The following is a 20640-nucleotide window of genomic DNA, read 5'->3' as shown; positions in this document are numbered from 1 at the left end:
TTCTTGATTCCCTTGGGGCAGGTACCTGCATTATAGAGATAGGAAAAACTTCAAGCAGAGATTACCTTAAATGAAATTTATCATCCTCTCCCTTCAAAACACAACAAACAAAAACACTTTTAAAGGTATAAAACCTTTATACTACTTAAAAAAGATATAAAGACATATTTACCAAGTGGAGGACAGAGTGAAAAGTGCAAAACGCGGGTGCAATGCACACGGTTTTGTGTTGTTTCAAAACAAGGGATCTACAGCCACTTCCCTGAATACACCTCTGTCTGCATGAGGCAGATTTGGCAGAACTACAGTTATGAGAGACAGTGGCTTTGTGACCCCCCCCCCCCCCCCATAGTCACCTATTGTAGTTGGATAGAAATTATTTAATTCTGCATAGTTCTAGTCTAGATTCTAGCATACCATACAACAGGGTATACACTATTGAATAGTCATGTATAGATTTCTTTTAGTCAGATGATGGAATTTTAAAAAAAAAACAATGTTCTGTTGGTTTGCATCTTTTTTTGCTTATTTTCAAATTTTCCATTTTCACTTTGTAGGCAAATCATTAGGTTGCTGGATGCTGATATAAGAGAACAAGGGACCACTGACTCAATCACATCAACCTAAAAATATTAAAATAGCTCATGTGTACAAGGAAATATGCAAGCACAAACGTGGCTATAATTATAATTATTATTTGGGGAAGGGTAAGGGCCTTTGACAAATTTGGCATGGATGCCAAATACCTAGCCCTAGCACTGCTATCCTTCTATTTTGAAATCATATACAGCAGGGCTACAAACACATTTTCTTCCTGCTGATTTTTTAAATAACAATTTTTATGTTTTTTTGCTGTAAGAGGACTGTGAGGGACTAAGGGTGCCTGCTCCGTTCATTTGTCAGTAACTTGAAAGGTGGGGAAGATTAAAGAGAACAAATAATAAATAAATATAAAAGAAGCACTCCTGTGTAGACAACAGTATTATTATTAAATTATGAGGAAAAATAACTGGGAGCTAGACAGTCTATCCATCAGAGCCGAGAAACAACCAAAATACTGTAATGTAGTTCCAAAAAACAATATACTGCTGAAATAAATAAATCCTGCTCTACAAGTATTAAAGAGCCTGTTGCAATACTTTTGTTTAATGACATTCTCTCTCAAATGGCAAATATTAGCACCTGTGCTACATAACAGAAATACATGGTCTTAGCTGTTTCCTGGTCATACATGAAATGCAAATAATGCAGATATAAGATCTACTATTCCAAATGCTTGGGACTTACAGATATAGGTTTATATTTGTAATTTAAAGCACCGTGCCTACAATTAATTGAGTCGATTTTTGAAAAATGTATTTCAAATTACTCACTGCCTGCAGCTATCTCCAGCAAATGATAACACCAATTCATATGGCTGTAGGTAAACAGTAGCTGAATGGGAACAATTACAGCATTTGAACAAAGCAGCTTGTTTGTACATGGGCTATAGGTGACAATGGCTAGTAGACGGAACACAATATAAATACAGGTATATGATCTATTATCTGGATGCTTGGGACCTTGAGTTTTCTAGATAAAATATAGATTGGTTCACATACCTTAAGGGCTCTGGCACACGGGGAGATTAGTCGCCCGCGACAAAACTCCCTGTTCGCGGGCGAATAATCTCCCCGAGTTGCCTTCACCTGCCATCCCACCAGCGAAAATGTAAGTCGCCGGTGGGATGGCACACGCGGCGGTGCAATTTCGTGCAAATCGCAGAAAAAGCCTCGCGAGGCAACTTCGCCGATTTGTGCGAAATTGCGCCGCCGCATGTGCCATCCCACCGGCGACTTACATTTTTGCCGGTGGGATGGCAGTTGAAGGCAACTCGAGGAGATTAGTCGCCCGCGAACAGAGAGTTTTGTCGCGGGCGACTAATCTCCCCGTGTGCCAGAGCCCTAAGTCTTCTAAAAAAAATTTAACATTAAATTCCCAGTAGGATTGTTTTGCCACTAATTTTGATTCATGCAACTAGCTAGGATCAAGTGCAAGGTACTGATTTATTATTACAGATTGGAATTGTTAATTATTTATTTTAATTATAATTATTTGTTTAAAATGAACTTTATGTTCAATCCTGATGCAGGGTTATAACCTATTAAAACTTCTTTTCTGCACTATTTATTGGATATAACCCATGTTACCACACAATATCAAAACTGGTTGCTGGTCTTCACTGCCAAATCATTATTCACTTGCCCCTGACTCTCTTTCACTCTGTACTTCATTACCTCCACCAACAACATGAGGAATGAAAGATCATTTTTATACAGGAAAGGTGCAAACCTCAGCCCCTGTCACAGGTGACTAATCTCTCCGAACTACCATCCCACCGGTGAATATGTAAGTCGCCGGTGGGATGGTACACGCTGCGCAGGCGATTTCGGCAAATCGCCGAAGTTGCCTCGCGAGGCATTTTCAGCGATTTGCCGAAATCGCGCCGCTGCATGTGCCATCCCACCGGCGACTTACATTTTCGCCGGTGGGATGGCAACTGATGGCAACTCGGGGAGATTAGTCGCCCGCGAACAGGGAGATTTGTCGCGGGCGACTAATCTCCCCGTGTGCCCGAGCCTTTATGGCTTGCATAATCCTTTTAAACAGTTATAATGAAAATCTCAATTCAAACCTCAGAGTTAGGGCAAACAACTTAATTTGTTTATTCAGCATGTCTAAGAAATACTTCAAGACTATGACATAAACAGGTACTGTAGATCAAGAAATTTGCTCTTTTATAACATGAGAAACATCATTCAGTCTTAAATTTAACATTCTTAAAAGGTCCCAAATTCCTATTCCTCAGAAAACAAAATGTTTGCTGGAAACTGTTTTGTAGAATTTAATGATTGCTTTATGAATTATAACTTGGTTTAAACTTTATTTATCTTTATACATTTTTTGAATTCTATCAAAAGTGCACAGATGTAGAGAGATTATTTGCAAGTATTGCCATGGGCTACTAAGAACCAATCTTAAAGCCAATTATCTTAATGAACCATAATTAATTGTGGGTTTTTTCACAGCACCTTTAATGTGATATCCACCTACAAATAATATATTTGTTTACTATTGGTCTAAATTCAATGTTATTTCAAAATTATGTATAAAGTATAAACTGACATTTTGAGATGTGTGACAGACGTTATGAAGAAGTGTAATAGTTTACAGATGATGATTTGTAGTGATGAGTGCATCTTTCCCGTTTCGCCATAAAATTTGCGAAACAGCAAGAAAATTCACGAAACGGCGAAAAATTAGTGAAACGCATTTGTCGCACGATTTTTTTAGGGCACCCGCAGTTTTTTGATGTGACCACGCCTTTTTTATTATTTTATTAGCCTTAACAAATCCCGTGTACTCTATAGTAGGTACATTAAATAAAATCTCTTGGTTCTTTATTCTTAACATGCACTCAAGCAGAAGAATCAGTTAGTTGCTACCAGTTGCTAACATAGAAATTTCAGGTCAGGAAAACTTGGGTAGTCAAGCAAATTAAAAAAACTTAGGTTTATCAGAATTAGTCATTTAACTGATGCCCAATAAAATCAACTGAATTGAAAATACATTGTATACAATTGTATTTATCTTACGATAATATAAGGTTGTTATAATATATAACAACCTGCTTGACTGACCCAGGTCCAGTGCATTGTAAGCTGTTAATACTGGTAATTTTAGCAAAACATAAATTGTAAAGTAACTTTACACATTATACTGTTTCAGCCTACATGCCCTTTTTTTTACTCCAGAGACCCGATATCCAGAAAGCTCTGAATTACGGAAAGCCTGTCTCTCATAGACTCCATTTTAATCAGATAATTCAGATTTTTAAAATTGATTTCCTTTTTCTCTGTAAAAATAAAACAGTGCTTTGTATTTGATCCCAATATATAATTAATCCTTACTGGATGCAAAATAATCCTATTGGGTTTAATTAATGTTTGTTTGATTTTTTAGTAGACTTAAGGTATGAAGATCCAAATTACGGAAAGACACCTTATCCGGAATACCCTTGATCCCAAGCATTCTGGATAACGGGTCCTATACCTGTACGTTTTCCCAAGCCCATCTGAGATCAGTAAGATCTTGGTTGGGCTCCATGTGAACCATGTATTATAAGCAGGAGGTAATGTTAAGGTAATGCTGATAGCCTTGTTATCGAGGAGAAGTAGGATTTACACCTTTTTATCCTCTCCCCCAAATTCTGTGTATTCTACGATAAGGATAATAAAATAATTTCACTTGGATGTCTATTCCTATTGTGTGCTGTTATGCTCTCATTCAGCGTTTCAACCTGAGGTCATATTAAATATGATAGATTCTGATCCCATATTCCAAGTTACTCCTATTGTTAAGTGCAAAACCACACACAATAGTGATTGGGACACAATTTATATTTTTTTGATTACCCCTACCAAATTTTGTGTATTAAGTAGTAGAGGCAATAAAATAATATCTCTTTGGTAATTTATTCCTAAAATGTGGTCTCAACCAGCAGGATCAGTTTATATATTGTAGATACTGACCTGAAAACCCAAACACTTTCTTTTTTTTTAAATAGGGGTTGCACTGAACATATTTTTCCATTTATTTTAAAAAAGTTTCTGTATCTTTTATTCCTACATATAATAAAGCATGACAATGGAACCACTTTTATTAAGCACTTTTTGTTTTGCGTTTAGGTTTTACTGAATCACTGTTTGCATAGAAAAATCTACTTAAAGAAAGTATTTGTCCACAGATAAGCCCCCTGTATAATGAGCTGCTTCTTAGGGTTTGTTTATACGGAACTTATTTTCTTCCTTTAATCAAATTATTATGTTTATGGAGGAGGGAAGGAGATTTATTACAGCTTTAAATGGCAAATATTTTTTGTAAAAAAAAATAAAAAAATAGGCAGAATACATTTTCAACCCAAGTCCTATTTTGTGCTCATGTTTAGCAATTAGAAACATATATCTATTCCATAAATGTTTCAATTTGATAATACAGCAATATAAAAATTAGCCTTCAGGCATATATATTAAAAAGGTCAAGAAAATAGAGTTTATTAAAAAAAAAAAGAAAATAAACTGCATTGTGAAAAATAATTGTATATTTAAGATAACAAGAATTGCAAGAAACAATAAGGGCAAGAAGTAGCAAGGTCAGAAAGAGAGAAGATATGTAAAAATAGGGTTGATGGAATTAAAAAAAATAAAGGGGAGAAACAACATGTAATGTACTGTTTTATGTTTGCTTGATAGAATTTGCTCAGTATGGGGGCATTAAAATCAACAGAGACTTGTCACTTTTTCATATCACCTATTGAGAGCCTAGCTGCTACATTAATATCCATCAAGTAAATAGTTGTTGCAGGGAAATAAAGAACCATAAACACAGATGATTCTGCCATGAGGAATTAAAAATACATCTTAAAGATGTGACTGATAATGACATTTCATTATAGCATCGTACCATTTAATTGTTATTTGTTTTTAAATGAAGTTGCAAAAAGAGGTCACTTTATACCTGCATAGTGTGGTTTATCAGATGAAGATCTTGCATAATGTTTCACGGAATATTTGGCTAGAAGAAAGGATGGTAAGCATGAGGAATAAAGGCACTTGCTTTAAATGAACGTATTATCTAATGTTGAAATAGCTCACAATACTTTATGGTCATACAAATTAGATGCATTTTTTATAGTTGTCTTGTGTTACCTAATTTGTTTAGCACAACTTTCATAGGGTGGCCTTTTGAAGAACCTCATCAGCAATGCACATTCATGTGTCAGAGGAACAATGCATGGCAATGAATAATGGCTTTGAATTCATTTTGTTGGCTTGCTTTCAAGCAGCACCATAGCAAAGTAACTCTAATGGTTACACAGACAAACTTCTACCGTTAATGCTCTCACAACTGCAAACACATTTTACGGAGCACGGGAATAAAAAGCTAACAAAATCAAAATTACAAACTAACACAATTGTTTATAAGCAGCTGACAAGACGAACCAGGGTAGCACTTCATTTGCTACAAGAGTAAAAGCTCACAAATAACAAATGTATCAGTAGTTTCACTTCAAAACATACAAGAACCAGTACATGTTCTGCCATTGACATATACATATGTAGGTAGCCTAGGTAGCTGTATTATTTAACCATTTATAGACTTTGTTTTTTAAGTCTGTCCTGAAGACAATGTAAATGAACACAAAAGTGGTTTATATAAAAAGGATATATATATATATATATATTTTTTTTTTTTTTTGTAAAGGAAAACTATACCTTCAGAATGAATACATAACCACTATATATCATATTAAGAGGTCTATTAAAGAATCTTACCAAACTGGAATGTATGTATCAGTAAATATTGCCCACTTACATCTTTTCCCTTTCAGGCACCATTTAGTGAGCTCCCTCAGAGATCACCAGACAGGAAATAATGCAGCTCTAACTGTAACAGGAAGGCGTGTAGGAGCAAAAGACAGAACTGTGTCCATTAATTGGCTGCTGTGACCTATTTAAAATGGCAATTTTCTATTTAGGCTTACCCAAAGGTACATAAACCATTTTATGAAAATGGTTTATTTGGATAAAGCAGGGTTTATGCAATATAGTTTAATAAAAAAAAAAACCTACAGTGTTCAGGGGGGTATAGTTTTCCTTTAATGTAGAAGATTCATTTTTCAGAATGTCATATAAATCTATAAACATAACTCAAAAGTTATATCTACAAAATCCTAAAGCTTTTCTTGATACTTAGGGGGAGATTTACCAAGACCCAAACGGTCGGAGTGTTCATGCGAACGCTCCGATCGTATTCTCGCCGATTTTTTCGCGCTCGCGTGACTTTTACAAGCGCCCGCGCAAAAATTCGGAAAAGCTCTGCCGCTGTTTGCAATGGTTCGGTACAAAAATTCCACGAATTTCGGATCGCCAATACTATATTATCGTGACTAATACGATTTTTTCGTAAGCATTTTCGTGATTTTTCCCATTCGGGATTCGAACTTGTGTTTTGATAAATCTGCCCCTTAGTTTGGATGGATTTTAATTTTCTTTTAACCCTCTTTTTTGCTTTCCTTTTCTCTTCATTTTATAGTGTAAACTAGATTTTAGATGAATGTCAATTTGTTTCTATGATTCAAAAATTAAACAGTGTAACAAAGGAGCAGGTATACAAACATAACCAAGCTGCAATGACTCGCATGAATATTAAGGGGCAGATCCTGTATTATAAGCTTCATTTTTAAACAGCTTTTGCTGAAACTAACATGGGCTTACTAATGTTCAAACACTTTGGTGGTTCAAATGGAGGCATCAGCATGTCGGAAGCTGAAAGAAATGCACGGCCTTAGGTGAAGTGAAATAAAAATGTGCATGTGGTTGACATGCATGGGCGGCCAGAGCATTAAAATTAGCTAATAGTACATATTTCATTACACCGGCTATTTTTTTTTTTTTTTTCATTATTTAAAACTTCCCTACAAATCTTTTTCACAGTACACCATGCGAAGAAGCTCCTACACTCACACACACACACATATATATTTATATATATATAAACATATATATATATATATATATATATATATATATATATACAATATATATATATTTAAAGGTACAAGCACAACAACATACGGAAAGCTGAATAAAATGTTTATATAGTATTGTGCCTGCATTTCATACTTGTCCCCATGCCTCACAATTTAATTAGAGCAAAAGATGACATGCACTCTTGTTATATTTGTATTATAGAAAGAAGCGACATATATAAGTTTTAGAAAAGCCTGACATACAATATGTACAAAAAGCAGCACATTACACAGAGCACAGGGAAAAAAGGCAGCTGTTTGGTATGCATGTGATGAAGGCATGACAGTAGAGTACCCAAACATACTTTGTGAGTGTATGTGGATACTGACCTGAACTTGTGACAGGACTAGTGGTGGAAGGTTCAATTATTTCTACAAAAGGGGAAAGGAAAGAAAAACAAAAAAAGAACAGTTTGGGTATTAATGACATACTTTATGGAAGACAGACATAAAATGAGACAATCAGCATGCACACAATTTACAGTGATTAGTGCAGAATAATGAAACTGAACAATAAGTTCTTCCTGCAATACACCTGTGGCTTCTCTGAATAGTTGAATTAATTGCTTCAAATAAATTAGAGATTGGAGTGAACTGCAATGGAGTGGCCTAAATCTTGGTTTTATATAGTGTCGCTACAGTGCTACCTGGCATGGTACATTGTTGGGAAGGCTTCAGACAAATACTTTTGCAAAACTACTGCATGTTCACCCATGAGTATTTAACCATTAAACCAGGGAACAAATCTAATTATCTGAATTACTTGTTTAACTTTAGTGTCAAGCTAAAATGCTATTGACTTTCAAGGGAGGATGGAAATAACATCAGCTGGATAGAAAATATGACCAAAAATATTTGAATAAATCTTAATCTGACCTGAATAATAATAATTACTGCAAGAAAAAACTTGAGGATGTCTAATATAAATATATTGGACATCCTCAAGTTTTTTCTTGCAGTAATTTGTATCTTGATTCAACCCAAATCCATCAGAACTATACAGTAATAATCTGAGGAGATGAATATTAGAGGCAATTTGCTTATTTCCACTGGGAGCCACAGGTTGGCTAAGGTGATTTTAGGGGTTTCTGATTTAAATCACTGATATGTTTCATATCAATGGTTTTTAATTCACTGTTTTCATATGAAATGATAATTTTGGTGACAATACACATGTAAACTGAAGTTTAGATTAGGAACATTTTTGAAATCATGAGACAGACAGGTTAACATGAAGACAGGGTTAGGATCAAAAGAAAGTTACATGAAAACAAGTCAACATAGAGGCAGGTGGGTATTGTGGGATGAGCCCAAGGAATGCAAGGAATATGGTATGGAATACATGCTCAGATGATACTGTACAATAGGGGGCTGATTTATCAATGTTTGAATTCAGTTTGCAGTTTGCTGCATACAATTTTGATGCATTTGAGATTTTTTTTATGGTTTTATCTGATCTAATTTTTGAATCAATAAGAAAACACTCAAGTTTGGTAAAATTTCAAGTTTATTTTAATTGAGAAAAGAAACTCTAAAATTCACAAATCTGAATTTTGATAAATACGCCTCCCCATGTGTCAAACAGTTGCTAAATTAGAAATTTCACGTCAGAAAAGCTTGGGTAGTAAATAGTGATGAGTGAATCTGTCCAGTTTCGCTTCACTGAAAAATTCATGAAACGTAATGCGTAATGGCAAAAAAATTGTGGAACACAAAAATGGTGTACGTTTTTTTCCACATTTGGCTAAATGTGGAAATTTGCTGCGAATCCATGCCTGGCAAATATTTTGCTCATCACTAGTAGTCAAGTAAATTGGACTGCAGAGATCCAATTAATTGACAATACAAACACAATCTTACAGTAATTTATATCTCAGTCTTCTTCTAAAACGATCCATATCAGGGCATTTTAAACTATTTATACTAGCAATTTTGAGAATTTTACACTTAATATGCTGTCTCAGCATTCATGCCCTTCTTTACTAACTTAAGCTTGAAGTAAAAATATTGTAATGCATGTTTAACCAAGTCCTTTTTTCTTTTAAACTAAAAACACAATTTTAATAACATTAATAAATATGTGTAATAATAGTCTGGGTTCAAAATGATATTTGTCTGTTCATTGATCTTGGGAGGTTACTAGTAAAAGAAATGGGAATGTTTCAACCAAACTCTATCAATAAGATCTTGATGGAGCTCCCTATCTTATCAACACTACTCCTTCTGTAGTGACCCTTCAGTGAATCTGCTGTTTCCTAAATTCATGGTGCTAACCTTTCCCTTCCACTCCTTCTAAGCATGGCTGTTGAATGCAGACCTTTACTCAGTATCTTGCCCTCACAAAACAACACTTCTACCTGGTTATGTTTTGTGTTATAATTGGTAAGAAGGCATTGGGGCTTGAAACAGCCTTGTGTATAATTCTATTCACTTTCTTCTTTCAGAACTTATCACCTTACTTTTCTTTAAAGCTTGTGATTTATTTCAGATTATTTTGAGCTTGTCTTTAATCAATATATAGATGGTAGGGGGAAACAGTTTTGTTAAACAAATAATATAGACTATTTTAACTAAAAATAATTGACTTCAGGAGACAGTTGTCTACATTTGTTAAGAGAATCATTCATTTTAAATAAATACATTCATTATTGCTGTTTTATTGCACAGAAACTACATGCAAATACATGCTCATGTACATATGAAAGATAAAAATACATAAGTGCTATTTACAGTATTTTAATAGCATTTATGTGTTATTATTATTAGTAATAGTAATGAGATTTGACTTCATATATACATGTGGCACTGGGCCTGTGTTTTCTTGCAGTGTTGGAACATTGATAGATGATAGTCAATTGTTTTGTGTGTGTGCAGTGAATTATACAAGCTAATTTGCATATGTAATGTGCATCTAGTTCATATGAATATGCATTTGTTGCTACAGGGCAACTAGAGAATACATATCTATGGTGAAATTATGTTTCTCCTCCAACAGTTCCATCATATTATATTGTCCTTGAAGATTGCTAAATTGCCATGCTAAATGGGATGTCATATTTTCCTTCTTCTTAAGAGCTTCCAAGACTGACAAGACATAAGGGCCACTGTGTGCCACAGAGTCCATACAAACACGAGTACCACCTTCCCTAAGCAAAAAAGTAAAAATTCAATACCATCAAATTTCAAAGCAAAGTATTGGCATGCTTTGCCTACAAAATACATTTATGACAATGTATCTTTAAAAATTACAATGGTGAATTTTACTTGCAGAGTATCACACAAAGCACAGTTTAGTAGCAGATCACAAGATCACCTCATTCACCAATGATTTTTTAGTTACAGGGGAATTGTATCGCGGTGGCAACTACCTTTTTCCTCTCTCTCTGGAGCAAATGAGACCTGTGCTATAAATCAAGCTCCAGCATAAGCAGTGAGTGTCCCCAAATTAAAAAAAAAGCCTTGTGGAGGACCATAATAAACTTGTACTTGTGAGGAAGAAGTTTCCAAACTCATAAGGATTCATTTATTGAAATTGATGTAAAATAGTATCTTCTACTCTGCATCTCCTTAAAATGTATAGGGCAAGGATCTAAATACTGCATCCAATCAAACAGTTCTTTATACCTAGTTACTGCTGTTATAGTTTACCTAAGCAGCCACTGGAATGGATTTGCAACTTAATTCTCTCTGTGCCAACTTGTATAGGTTGCATGTAGCACATGGATTGTAACTACTAAATGTTCTAAAGAATCCTTCTAGAGCATGGCAAAATTAAATATGTTGCACCCAGCATGGTTTTGTATTTATTGACTGTGAGGCTCCATTATCACAAGGGGCTTGATGAACCAGTACAGGACTTCATCGGGAATGCCCAGAGCCCAGGCATACATAGACATCCTAATTGTAATCGAGACAAATAAACATGCTTAGTTTATCTCTTTTATTTTTAGAAGATAAACCTGAACACTGCAATGAGAAAAACAAAAAAGCAGGATGAGAAGAGTAGAGTCAATGTGACAGCAAATGCAGTGCCATGCTTAGTTTGTGTTTCTGCAGGAACGTGAAAAAATATATGTAGTTGTGGAGCAGCCTCTGAAATGGGTATCTCATTAGTGGCAAGTGTGCTGCATTTCCCAGCAAACCTGTCATAAGAAATGCTTTCCTCTTGGTTTAAGGGTATGGAAGAGGGTTAAGTTGCAAAAGATAAATGAAAAGGAACCACTGTGTTTTTGAACATTTCAGGATCTGCTGAAATACAGTGTGTGCATAAGAACCAAATCCCTCATAGCAGCACAGTTTTACTTCATTATTATACATTCAGAAAAACACATTTCCATGTCTGTTTGAAGTGGCAAGGAAGTGTTTGTTTTTGCACTTCAGACTTGGCAGTGTGTTTACCAAAGCTCCAAACACTTTGAACTACTGTATAACTGAAAGCAGTTTTATTTCTATTTATTTCTTACCAGTACATGAAAATATGAGGTTTACGATTTAATCCAATTTTTATTTTTGCATTTATTTCATCTTTACAAATCAGATGCTAACATTACGTAAGTAATCACTTAATCCTGAGTGATTAAGGGGATGCTGCAGCCTTATTATTAACCTTTGAATAACTGTAGTGGCAGGTATTTAAAGATTTCAAAAGAGGCTGTTCACTGATTTAAGCTTTGTGTAAGGGGTTTACATATCCTTTAATCATTAAGCAGTAAGCAAATATTTTTTTCACGTCAAAAATGACATCAAAATGACGTCTACATGTGATTCATTAGGCACAAGCAGCACCCTGTGGGAGCCTTGGCATCACTCCCACCTTTAAGGTGCACTGATTTTTTCTGTTTCTCCTAAAGGCTTATTGTTTACTCTGTTTTGGTGTTTTGGCACCTAGGTTTGTGTGAAGAATAATCACATTGATAATGATAACTTTGGGGCTGTTACCTATTAAAATTTTGAAAGAGTTAATGTAGGCAGCAACCTTTATTACTGTCAACAAAATAATTAGTCTAGGGAATAATATCACTGTTATTTGTTATATGTATAACTATTTCATAAAAGAATGAAACCATATATGGTTGAGTATCCAGTAAGCTATGTATGGTATTGCACATATTCCCTACTGTTAGTAACTGCATTAATAATGTATGCACCTGTGCTTTAGCTAACACAATTTAGCAATTTGATTAAAGTCTGGCCTTGTATACAAGCCTCATTGTTCAGCAATTTAACTTTAAAAAGAATAAGAAAACACATACAGAGATCCAAAATCAAAGTGATCAAATTTAATTTAACAGTTTGAAAAGTAACCCTGTAGTGAAGAACAAGATCATCATTCTGCGCAGCTAAATTCTCTGGAGGAACTTGACTTGTTCAATGCTTGTTGGAAGCCGGTTGTAGAATTACAGTAATTAGTAGCTTAAACTATTAATAAGCCATTCTGCCAAGATGTAGCAGAAGAAAATTTGCATTTTCAAAAGCAAATCAGATTCACCAAGGAATAGTATATACACAACAGTATATGCCTTCATCTTACTAGGATAGTTTTTTAAGACACCCATTGGTCACCATTAGATCACTGCAATTTTGAAGCTGAAGATATATATATGTTTATACACATGTTGGCCTGTTGGAGGAGAATAGTAAAATTAGATAAACACTCACCCCCACAGGAATGCAATGGGGAGTACAGCTTAATTTTCATTTTATTTGTTTAATTTTAATAACCTTCTGTGAATATGAACTGGACCAAAAATATAATGCCTATAACTTCTTATGGGAACACAGTAGAGATATTGTATTATATTCTTTAGTCATGGCCTTTCTTACTGGTTCCATACACACCAAACATCACTGCTGTGTGACCTGCCCCTGCCCGGATATTTTCCCCTCTGATAAACCAATTACCAAAGCTAATCATGTTTGGACTAGTTTGATAGTTAATATTGGATTAAACCTATAACCATTTCTTTGTACCGTTGGTATTGCAGGTATGGATTCTGGGATGATCTGAGTTTATATTACATATTGTTTGAAATTATTTGCATAATTTGCTGGAGCTGTATAAATAAATAAATGAAAATAATTATAATATTGATGAATACAAAGTACTATGCAGATATAGTTACATGGCAAAAGTACAGATGAAACTATCAACAAAAATAAATTACATTTATGAGCATAGGAATCCCAAAAACATTAATACAAACATAAGTATTTTCCTTAATAAATATCTTCTGCATAAACCTAAAGACCCATACATATATTCAGAATCAACAGAACAGATACTAAAATAAGAATCATGAAATTCTTTAGGATTCCTACAAAATGGAATTTTAGCATCGTTACTAAACCAACCATGAGTTTTTATTGAACTGTTTTGGTTATAATAATCAAAGCAAAGCTCTGGTTGCCACTGGTGGTAATTTTTCAGGGATTTCCTCATAAACTGTCACTGCTTTCTTTAAATGTTTATCATTTGTGTCTCTTCTTATTAAGCCATACTTTTTATTTAAGAAACAAAAAAATAATGCCATCTGTGTTTTCACAGTCTGAGTATTAATTTATAATTAGTAATTAATTATATTCATTGTCTGCTCTTGAATCAATCTAGCAGTACAGCAATCTGATTATGTTGAATAATTTGGCATTCTTTCCTACTTCTGTGATGACTCTTAAATACACTATTTCTTTTTTTTTTTATAGCAACATTTTATTCTGTTTTAGAGTTAATGATGTGCCAATCAAACCCTAAATGCAACCAAAATATGGAACCAAACATTGTAAACATATTACTTCTGTACAGTGTTTTAATTAGCACCTTTAGTGGTACAGAGGGATGCAATTAATTCCTAAAGCAATGAACAACAATGTATTTATTCAAAGACATCTGGCCTGAGAATAATGTAAGATATTCTGGTATTTGGAATTAAGTCCTGTTGTCTGCTGCCAAGATACAGTGAAAGCCAAGGTGCTCTTACTGAAGGATGACAAAAACAGTTGTTTTGTCAAGTGGCAACTGATGTTTCTACCATGCTGTTATATTCAAGTTCTAATGCTTAAACTTATATATGCTAAGCACATACACAGGCACAATTTCTGTCTGATGCATCTTATAATGGATGGTGATTGGTCATGAAAAGCTTATGCAAATAAACCAGGACATAAACAGGCCTGCACTTACAGTTTTTTGAATCAACAGCAAATGCTAATATTGGCTAGCTAGTATTTTATTCATAATGCAGCTTACTGAAAACCTGTAGTTGACTGTCAACATTTTAAGGAGACATGCAAGAGACAGCAAGCAAGACTTGTCAGACTTAATAACATATTTATACAAACAATGTATCCACTATGTGAGAGTGTTAGATTTTGCTCTGGTCTAGCAATCAATAGCAGTTAATCATTAATTACCTTTTACCTTTTCCAGGGAATATACCTGTAAAACTATAATTAATTCATTAATGCTAGAATGTGTTTTTGTCTTATAGGGGAACTCCACCCATTATTTCTTGGCGCGCGATATTAATGCACGCTATTACGCACATAACCGTTACTTTCTGAAAACTACCGTTCTTAAAATTACCATTTCCCTTAAAACTGGAGGATGCATCACTGAAAACATACTTGATTGTCTTCTTCATATTCCAGAAAAAATCCCACTGCAAACTCCATCTTGTCACCACAGACAATCACCACCTGCAATGTTGTTTAGTAATGCCTACTCCTGGGAGGCTTAAAGGAGAAGGAAAGGCTAAGTCACTTGGGGGTGCCAAAATGTTAGGCACCCCCAAGTGACTTACATGACCTACCTTGTACCCCGGGCTGGTGCCCCCGTTAGGAGAAAACAGCACCAGCCCGGGGCACCTGTAGACACCGCTTCCTCCTTCCTTTGCGCGCTGCTGGCGAAATCCGTGGGCCGGCGCATGCGCAGTAGAGTGAAAAGCCGACTTTAATGTTTAAGTTCGGCTTTTCACTCTACTGCGCATGCGTGCGCAAGCGAGGAGGAAGCAGGTAGCGCCGGCAGCTGCCCCGGGCTGGTGCTGTTCTCTCCGTACGGGGGCACCAGCCCGGGGTACAAGGTAGGCGTTCTAAGTCACTTGGGGGTGCCTAACATTTTGGCACCCCCAAGTGACTTAACCTTTCCTTCTCCTTTAAAGTTTCACAGTAATTATCAGCACATTTTAAGCTTTTAACGCTTCAAATATGTCTGTGAATTATGCATTAGTATTATTTCTATTAGATAATTATCCCACCCCTGCTAGGATTTCAAATGGTGCAGAAAGCAAGGAACTGATTTGCAGCTGGATTTCACCACATTAAAATGGTATTTATTTATATTTTTGAAGGAACAGATAACAGTGATAGGTATATTAGGGGTTTCTGTGTTGTGAGGGGTTCTTTAACAAATTTTGTTTCAGAAGCCAGAGTTCCCCTTTAAAACTTTTTTTTTTTCTTGTTTATCTGGAGTACTCCATACTCATAGCCACAGTTATTCTGTTCCTTCTCTGGTTCCCTAAACTAATCATATATGTAACACACTTTTACTGCAGGTCCTACTGAGAAGAAAATGTGCTGGTTTGGGATGCCTAAGAATAGTAAGAAGAACAAAACAAGATATTACACTGGATAAACGTTGAAAGCCACAGGCATTCTATCAGCCGAAGAGGCATTTTCAGCACCAGTAGTTCTGAACTGTAGGATATATTGCTTCCTATATACTGTATTTCAACCCACTGTTCAAGCTTTATGTAATCTAGCAAAAAAACATGAAAGCAAATTTAGCAATTAATATTTTCTTAATGAAAAGTCTTATGGTACATTACCTGAGAGTTGTTTGGGTTTAAGAATCCTATAGATTTGATTCATTTTTAAATCAATTTTTAAATATGCCCCCTTGTTTAACACTTTCAGGTAAACTCCAAATTCAAATATTTTTAATGTGTAGTTTTGGACTCCAGTCCTTAAGAAGGATATTAATGAGCTGGAGATGACATGCAACTAAACTGGTAAAGGGGATGGAAGATTTAAACTATGAGGTTAGACTGTCAAGGTTGGGATTGTTTTCTCTTGAAAAAAGGCGCTTGCGAGGGGACATGATTTCTCTGTACAAGTACATTAGAGGGGATTATAGGCAGATAGGGGATGTTCTTTTTTCCCATAAAAACGATCAATGCACCAGAGGCCACCTTTTTAGATTAGAGGAACGGTTTACGCAGAGTGAGTACTGGCTTTGAGCAAGTTGCAAAGTATCTGATTATCTCATAACCAGGGCCAACTGGGCTGACAGAACACCAGAAAAAACCTGGTGGGCCCTGATGACCCAGACCTGATCCAAAGAATTGGCGTCTCCCTGCTGACCTCCCCCCCCCAATTGCAGCAAAGTTAACTAAGATATGTGCACTTGGCAGGGCTGAGCACTCAGTTGCGCTAAATAGATATAGAACAATAAATATTGAACATTCATTATGAAAGTTTGCGAGTTTTAGTGCAAAAAAAACTCCAATCGCAGCAGAAACTTGAATTTGAATGTTGATAAGTCTGCCCCATAGTGATGGATTATTGGTGGTATTTTTATTGATAAATAACTACCCATGCAAATGGTAAAACATAGTAATATAGGGGGAATGTGATAAAAGTTGTTAATGGAAAAAATATTTGCAATCCAAAAAATTATGACTTTGTGCCAACAAGTTAAATCTGCCAGACGCAATTTGTGCCTGATGGGGCATTTAAACATGGAGTCTGTGTGTGTGTCAGCCCTCAGAATGGGTGATTTTTAATAAATACAAGTTAAGAATCTCCCTAAAATTTTTGAAGGAGTAAAGACTACGAAAAAGGTGTAATAGTTTTTTCAGGTAAACTTAGCTGAAGTTCAAGAAAAACTTAGATTAAGTCTACTACTGTTCAAGCTAGTAGAAATGTTATTAAAAGGGAGACAATCACAACTAATGAGTTTAGAAAGGATTATTGATGATAAAGTATAGTTGGAATTTACAGCAGAGCATGTGGCAATATTATGCAGAAAGAAATAGCACAATTTAGCCACAGACCTTAAATGGAATGACAAGACTGAGGTAAAATGTGACTATCACTAAAGTAAAATCCCATTTCATGAGCTGTATATTAAAATCTGGATTTGGGTTATATTTAGATGAAAATAAAAAGTTCCATACTGGAAATAAATGAGTGAAAGTGTGAGAACCTACAGTAGTTGATGGGGGAAGTTCTAGACACAAAATGTAATGTTGTTCAAATTGCTGAGGCAGAATTTAAAAGATGAAAGTAACAGATCACTGATAAAACAGAAAGTCAGCTTAAATAGAACATTTAGAAACAGTGGTAAAAATGTGGAAAGAAAGGAATATTCCATATATTACGAAATCTTGTATATATTTAATGTGATTCGGTTTTGAACCCACAAAAGTAATTCAAATGATGACAGAAAAAAAAGAGTATTTCAAATTGGAGCAGAAATTAAAAGCTAAATAATAGTAGATTGCTATAGTAGAGGTGGCATACTTTGAAGTGAATTAGTGCACTGCTGTATGAAAAAATGTTGTACTTTGCAGTTATTTCATTGGTGAAAATGACAAACCTTTGAGACTGAATATGGAGAATAAAAGAAAAAAGCAGAGTAAAAGACAGAGCCTTGACAGTGAGCCTGAATAGTTGGTGTGAAAGTGACATTAGTTGACATTAATAGATGTTTCAGTTAAAAGCAGTATTGGCATGGAATACTATGAACTCATTTTGAAATGTTTAGAAAAATAGACGTTGACAGCCAATAAGAAATAATTGGTGCCTCTAGTCTGCACATTCGGCTATCTTTTTAAAGAGTTCAAACCGATATCTTTGCTTGTCTCTCCAGGTATACCTACATTGTATTGCTGTATTGACTCTATTTAGTTGCTATCCACTTCCCCCTCTTCTTCATTCAGTGAAGTTATTTTCTACTTAATGCTGAAAGTGTTGAAATTCTTTTACCATGTGTAAGGAATTTAAGATACTGTGATGCATTCTCAGATAAGTCTATAAGTAACAGACCATTTACCAGTAGCTGTCATGAAGGAAATGGAAAATACTACTTGGGAGCTTGGAATGAGGTTTGGCAAGTCCTGTAAAGTAAGTAGCAAAAGTCTGCAGCTCTTTTAAATTTTTTTACCACAAGTAATACTGATCTCTTTTACATGATGGAAACTGCTCATGCTCACAGTTTAACCAAAATGAGGGGCTTTGGGTATCCATAGAGATGAGAGCTATATCGGGCAGGCATAGTACGCATCTATATTTAGACATTTTTGACAGGGTTTCACCACAATGACTGTACATGTTTTCCAGTTGGTAGCCTAGTAGAGTCCAATAAATGAAAGGGCACATTCCCCCATATATAATACAAGGTGCTAAGTTTGCCCAGGAGCAGTAACCTATAGTAACCAATAAGATGTTTGCTTTTAAAGTAAATTCTACCTGATGATTGGCTGCTATGAGTTTCTTATCCGGGGCTAACTAAGTGCCTTTTATTACATAACCCCGATGGTCTGGTAAACATCACTAAGGGTAGTGCTGTATTTGACTGTGTGGTCTTATTTCATTTTCATAGCACTAAGACTGTGATCTTTTGGAATGTAAAATGTCCAACTCTGTCACCAGTTTTTAAGAAGCATTTATTAGGAAGACAGTTCTGTTCAATGTTAAGCTTCACTTAATTCTATTTCCCTTTGAAGGAGAAGTATTCCATGTATTTGAACTTTTTTTATTAGAAACTGCAGTTAAACTAATTTTGTTGACTCCAGTGTACTCTCTTCTGTGTGAGTCTTGGGGCAACCTGAAAGCCATATTCATGATTGTTATGCTTTAGTCTATGCATCTTGCTTTTAGTCTTCCTTTTTTCCCTTTAAATTTTCTGAGCATCTCATAATAAGACCAAAAAAAAAGAACTTTAGTCTTTTGTCAGTCATTTGTACTTTGTGTGGAATATCAGGCTTGATATGGTCAATAATCCATTTGCTTGTTTTCTTTAAAATCTCAACAGTCTTCACCAACACCAAAGTTCAAAGGCTTCAATTATTTTTCTTTTCTGCTTTTTCATTGTCCAGTTTTCACATCCATTTAGAGTTACAATCACACATCAGTACATTTGAAGATATTTTCAAGGTCTCTCATTCTCATTCTAACAAGTGCAAGTCTGTATTTTATAAAAGGAAGCAAAAACTATCTTTGCTTCTATATCTACACTATTAACGCTAAAATTGTCTGTCCTTTCTTTTTTCATATTTTCAACTTAGAAAAGAAGGAAGAGAGCTCCAAGCAGTAGTTAATTGCAGTAATCTTTAATAGGGTAGTGGTAAACTTTCCCTCTTTTTTAAGTTTCTTTTTGTCATGTTATTGGTTTTGAGTATTTTAAGATGTTTTTTTTTTTTTTACATAACCATGCCCTTTGCCTAGACGCCTTTTGTTGAAGGTTTGCCAGTGGTGGAATGCAGTATTTCACTACAAATGCCTGACGAAAAAAAATGGCTCCTCAGGTCTTCCTTACTTTTCTATTTTCTGTCATATGATTTCTTGTCCAGTGTAGAGAACAGTGGTTGATTCTGATTACTTTCAACAATGGTTGATGTTGATTACATGTTGATTATTCTCATCTATTTATTGGCTTTTTGATTATCTAAAATTAATCAAGTATAAAATAATTGTTCCTAGTTGAATAACCACAGAACAAGAAAGGCAAGATAACCAATGAACAGAGGTGAAAGTTTACTTGCCAAGAAATTAGCACTCCATCAACCTTTTTAGGAATCATTGAAAGATATGTAAAGAGGGGAATAAAACCAGGAGAGGACAATGACACAGAGAGAGAAAGCATGATTAACAGGTTCAAAACTGTGTATAGAGATCTAAGTATTAGTATAAATAAATGTTTTTTTCTCCAGGGAACAGGTCTCTGGTGAGCAGGTTAAAGTATGTTAAGTCCAAATTGTAAGGGGCCCATTCATTAAACCACAATTTTCTTGTGG

General features: G+C 35.1%; 1 protein-coding gene across 3 annotated transcripts in view; it reads right to left on the bottom strand.

Moving 5' to 3' along the window:
* negr1 (neuronal growth regulator 1) overlaps nt 1-20640 on the bottom strand; it is a 282343-nt gene that overhangs the window by 36326 nt on the left and 225377 nt on the right. The window contains exons 7-8 of one of the 3 annotated variants that reach the window (XM_031899790.1): nt 7961-8002; nt 5557-5613 (exon numbers count right to left, since the gene is read on the bottom strand). The exons of 1 other annotated variant lie outside the window; for it this stretch is intronic. In XM_031899790.1, coding sequence (XP_031755650.1) covers nt 5557-5613; nt 7961-8002 — 99 coding nt within the window. The remainder of the gene's footprint in view (nt 1-5556; nt 5614-7960; nt 8003-20640) is intronic. One more of the 3 variants, NM_001113066.1, reaches the window with a different exon arrangement.

Source organism: Xenopus tropicalis, chromosome 4 (genome assembly GCF_000004195.4).
Source record: "Xenopus tropicalis strain Nigerian chromosome 4, UCB_Xtro_10.0, whole genome shotgun sequence".
In the NCBI taxonomy this organism is placed as follows: Eukaryota; Metazoa; Chordata; class Amphibia; order Anura; family Pipidae; genus Xenopus; species Xenopus tropicalis.
This window is presented reverse-complemented; position numbering and strand designations above follow the sequence as displayed.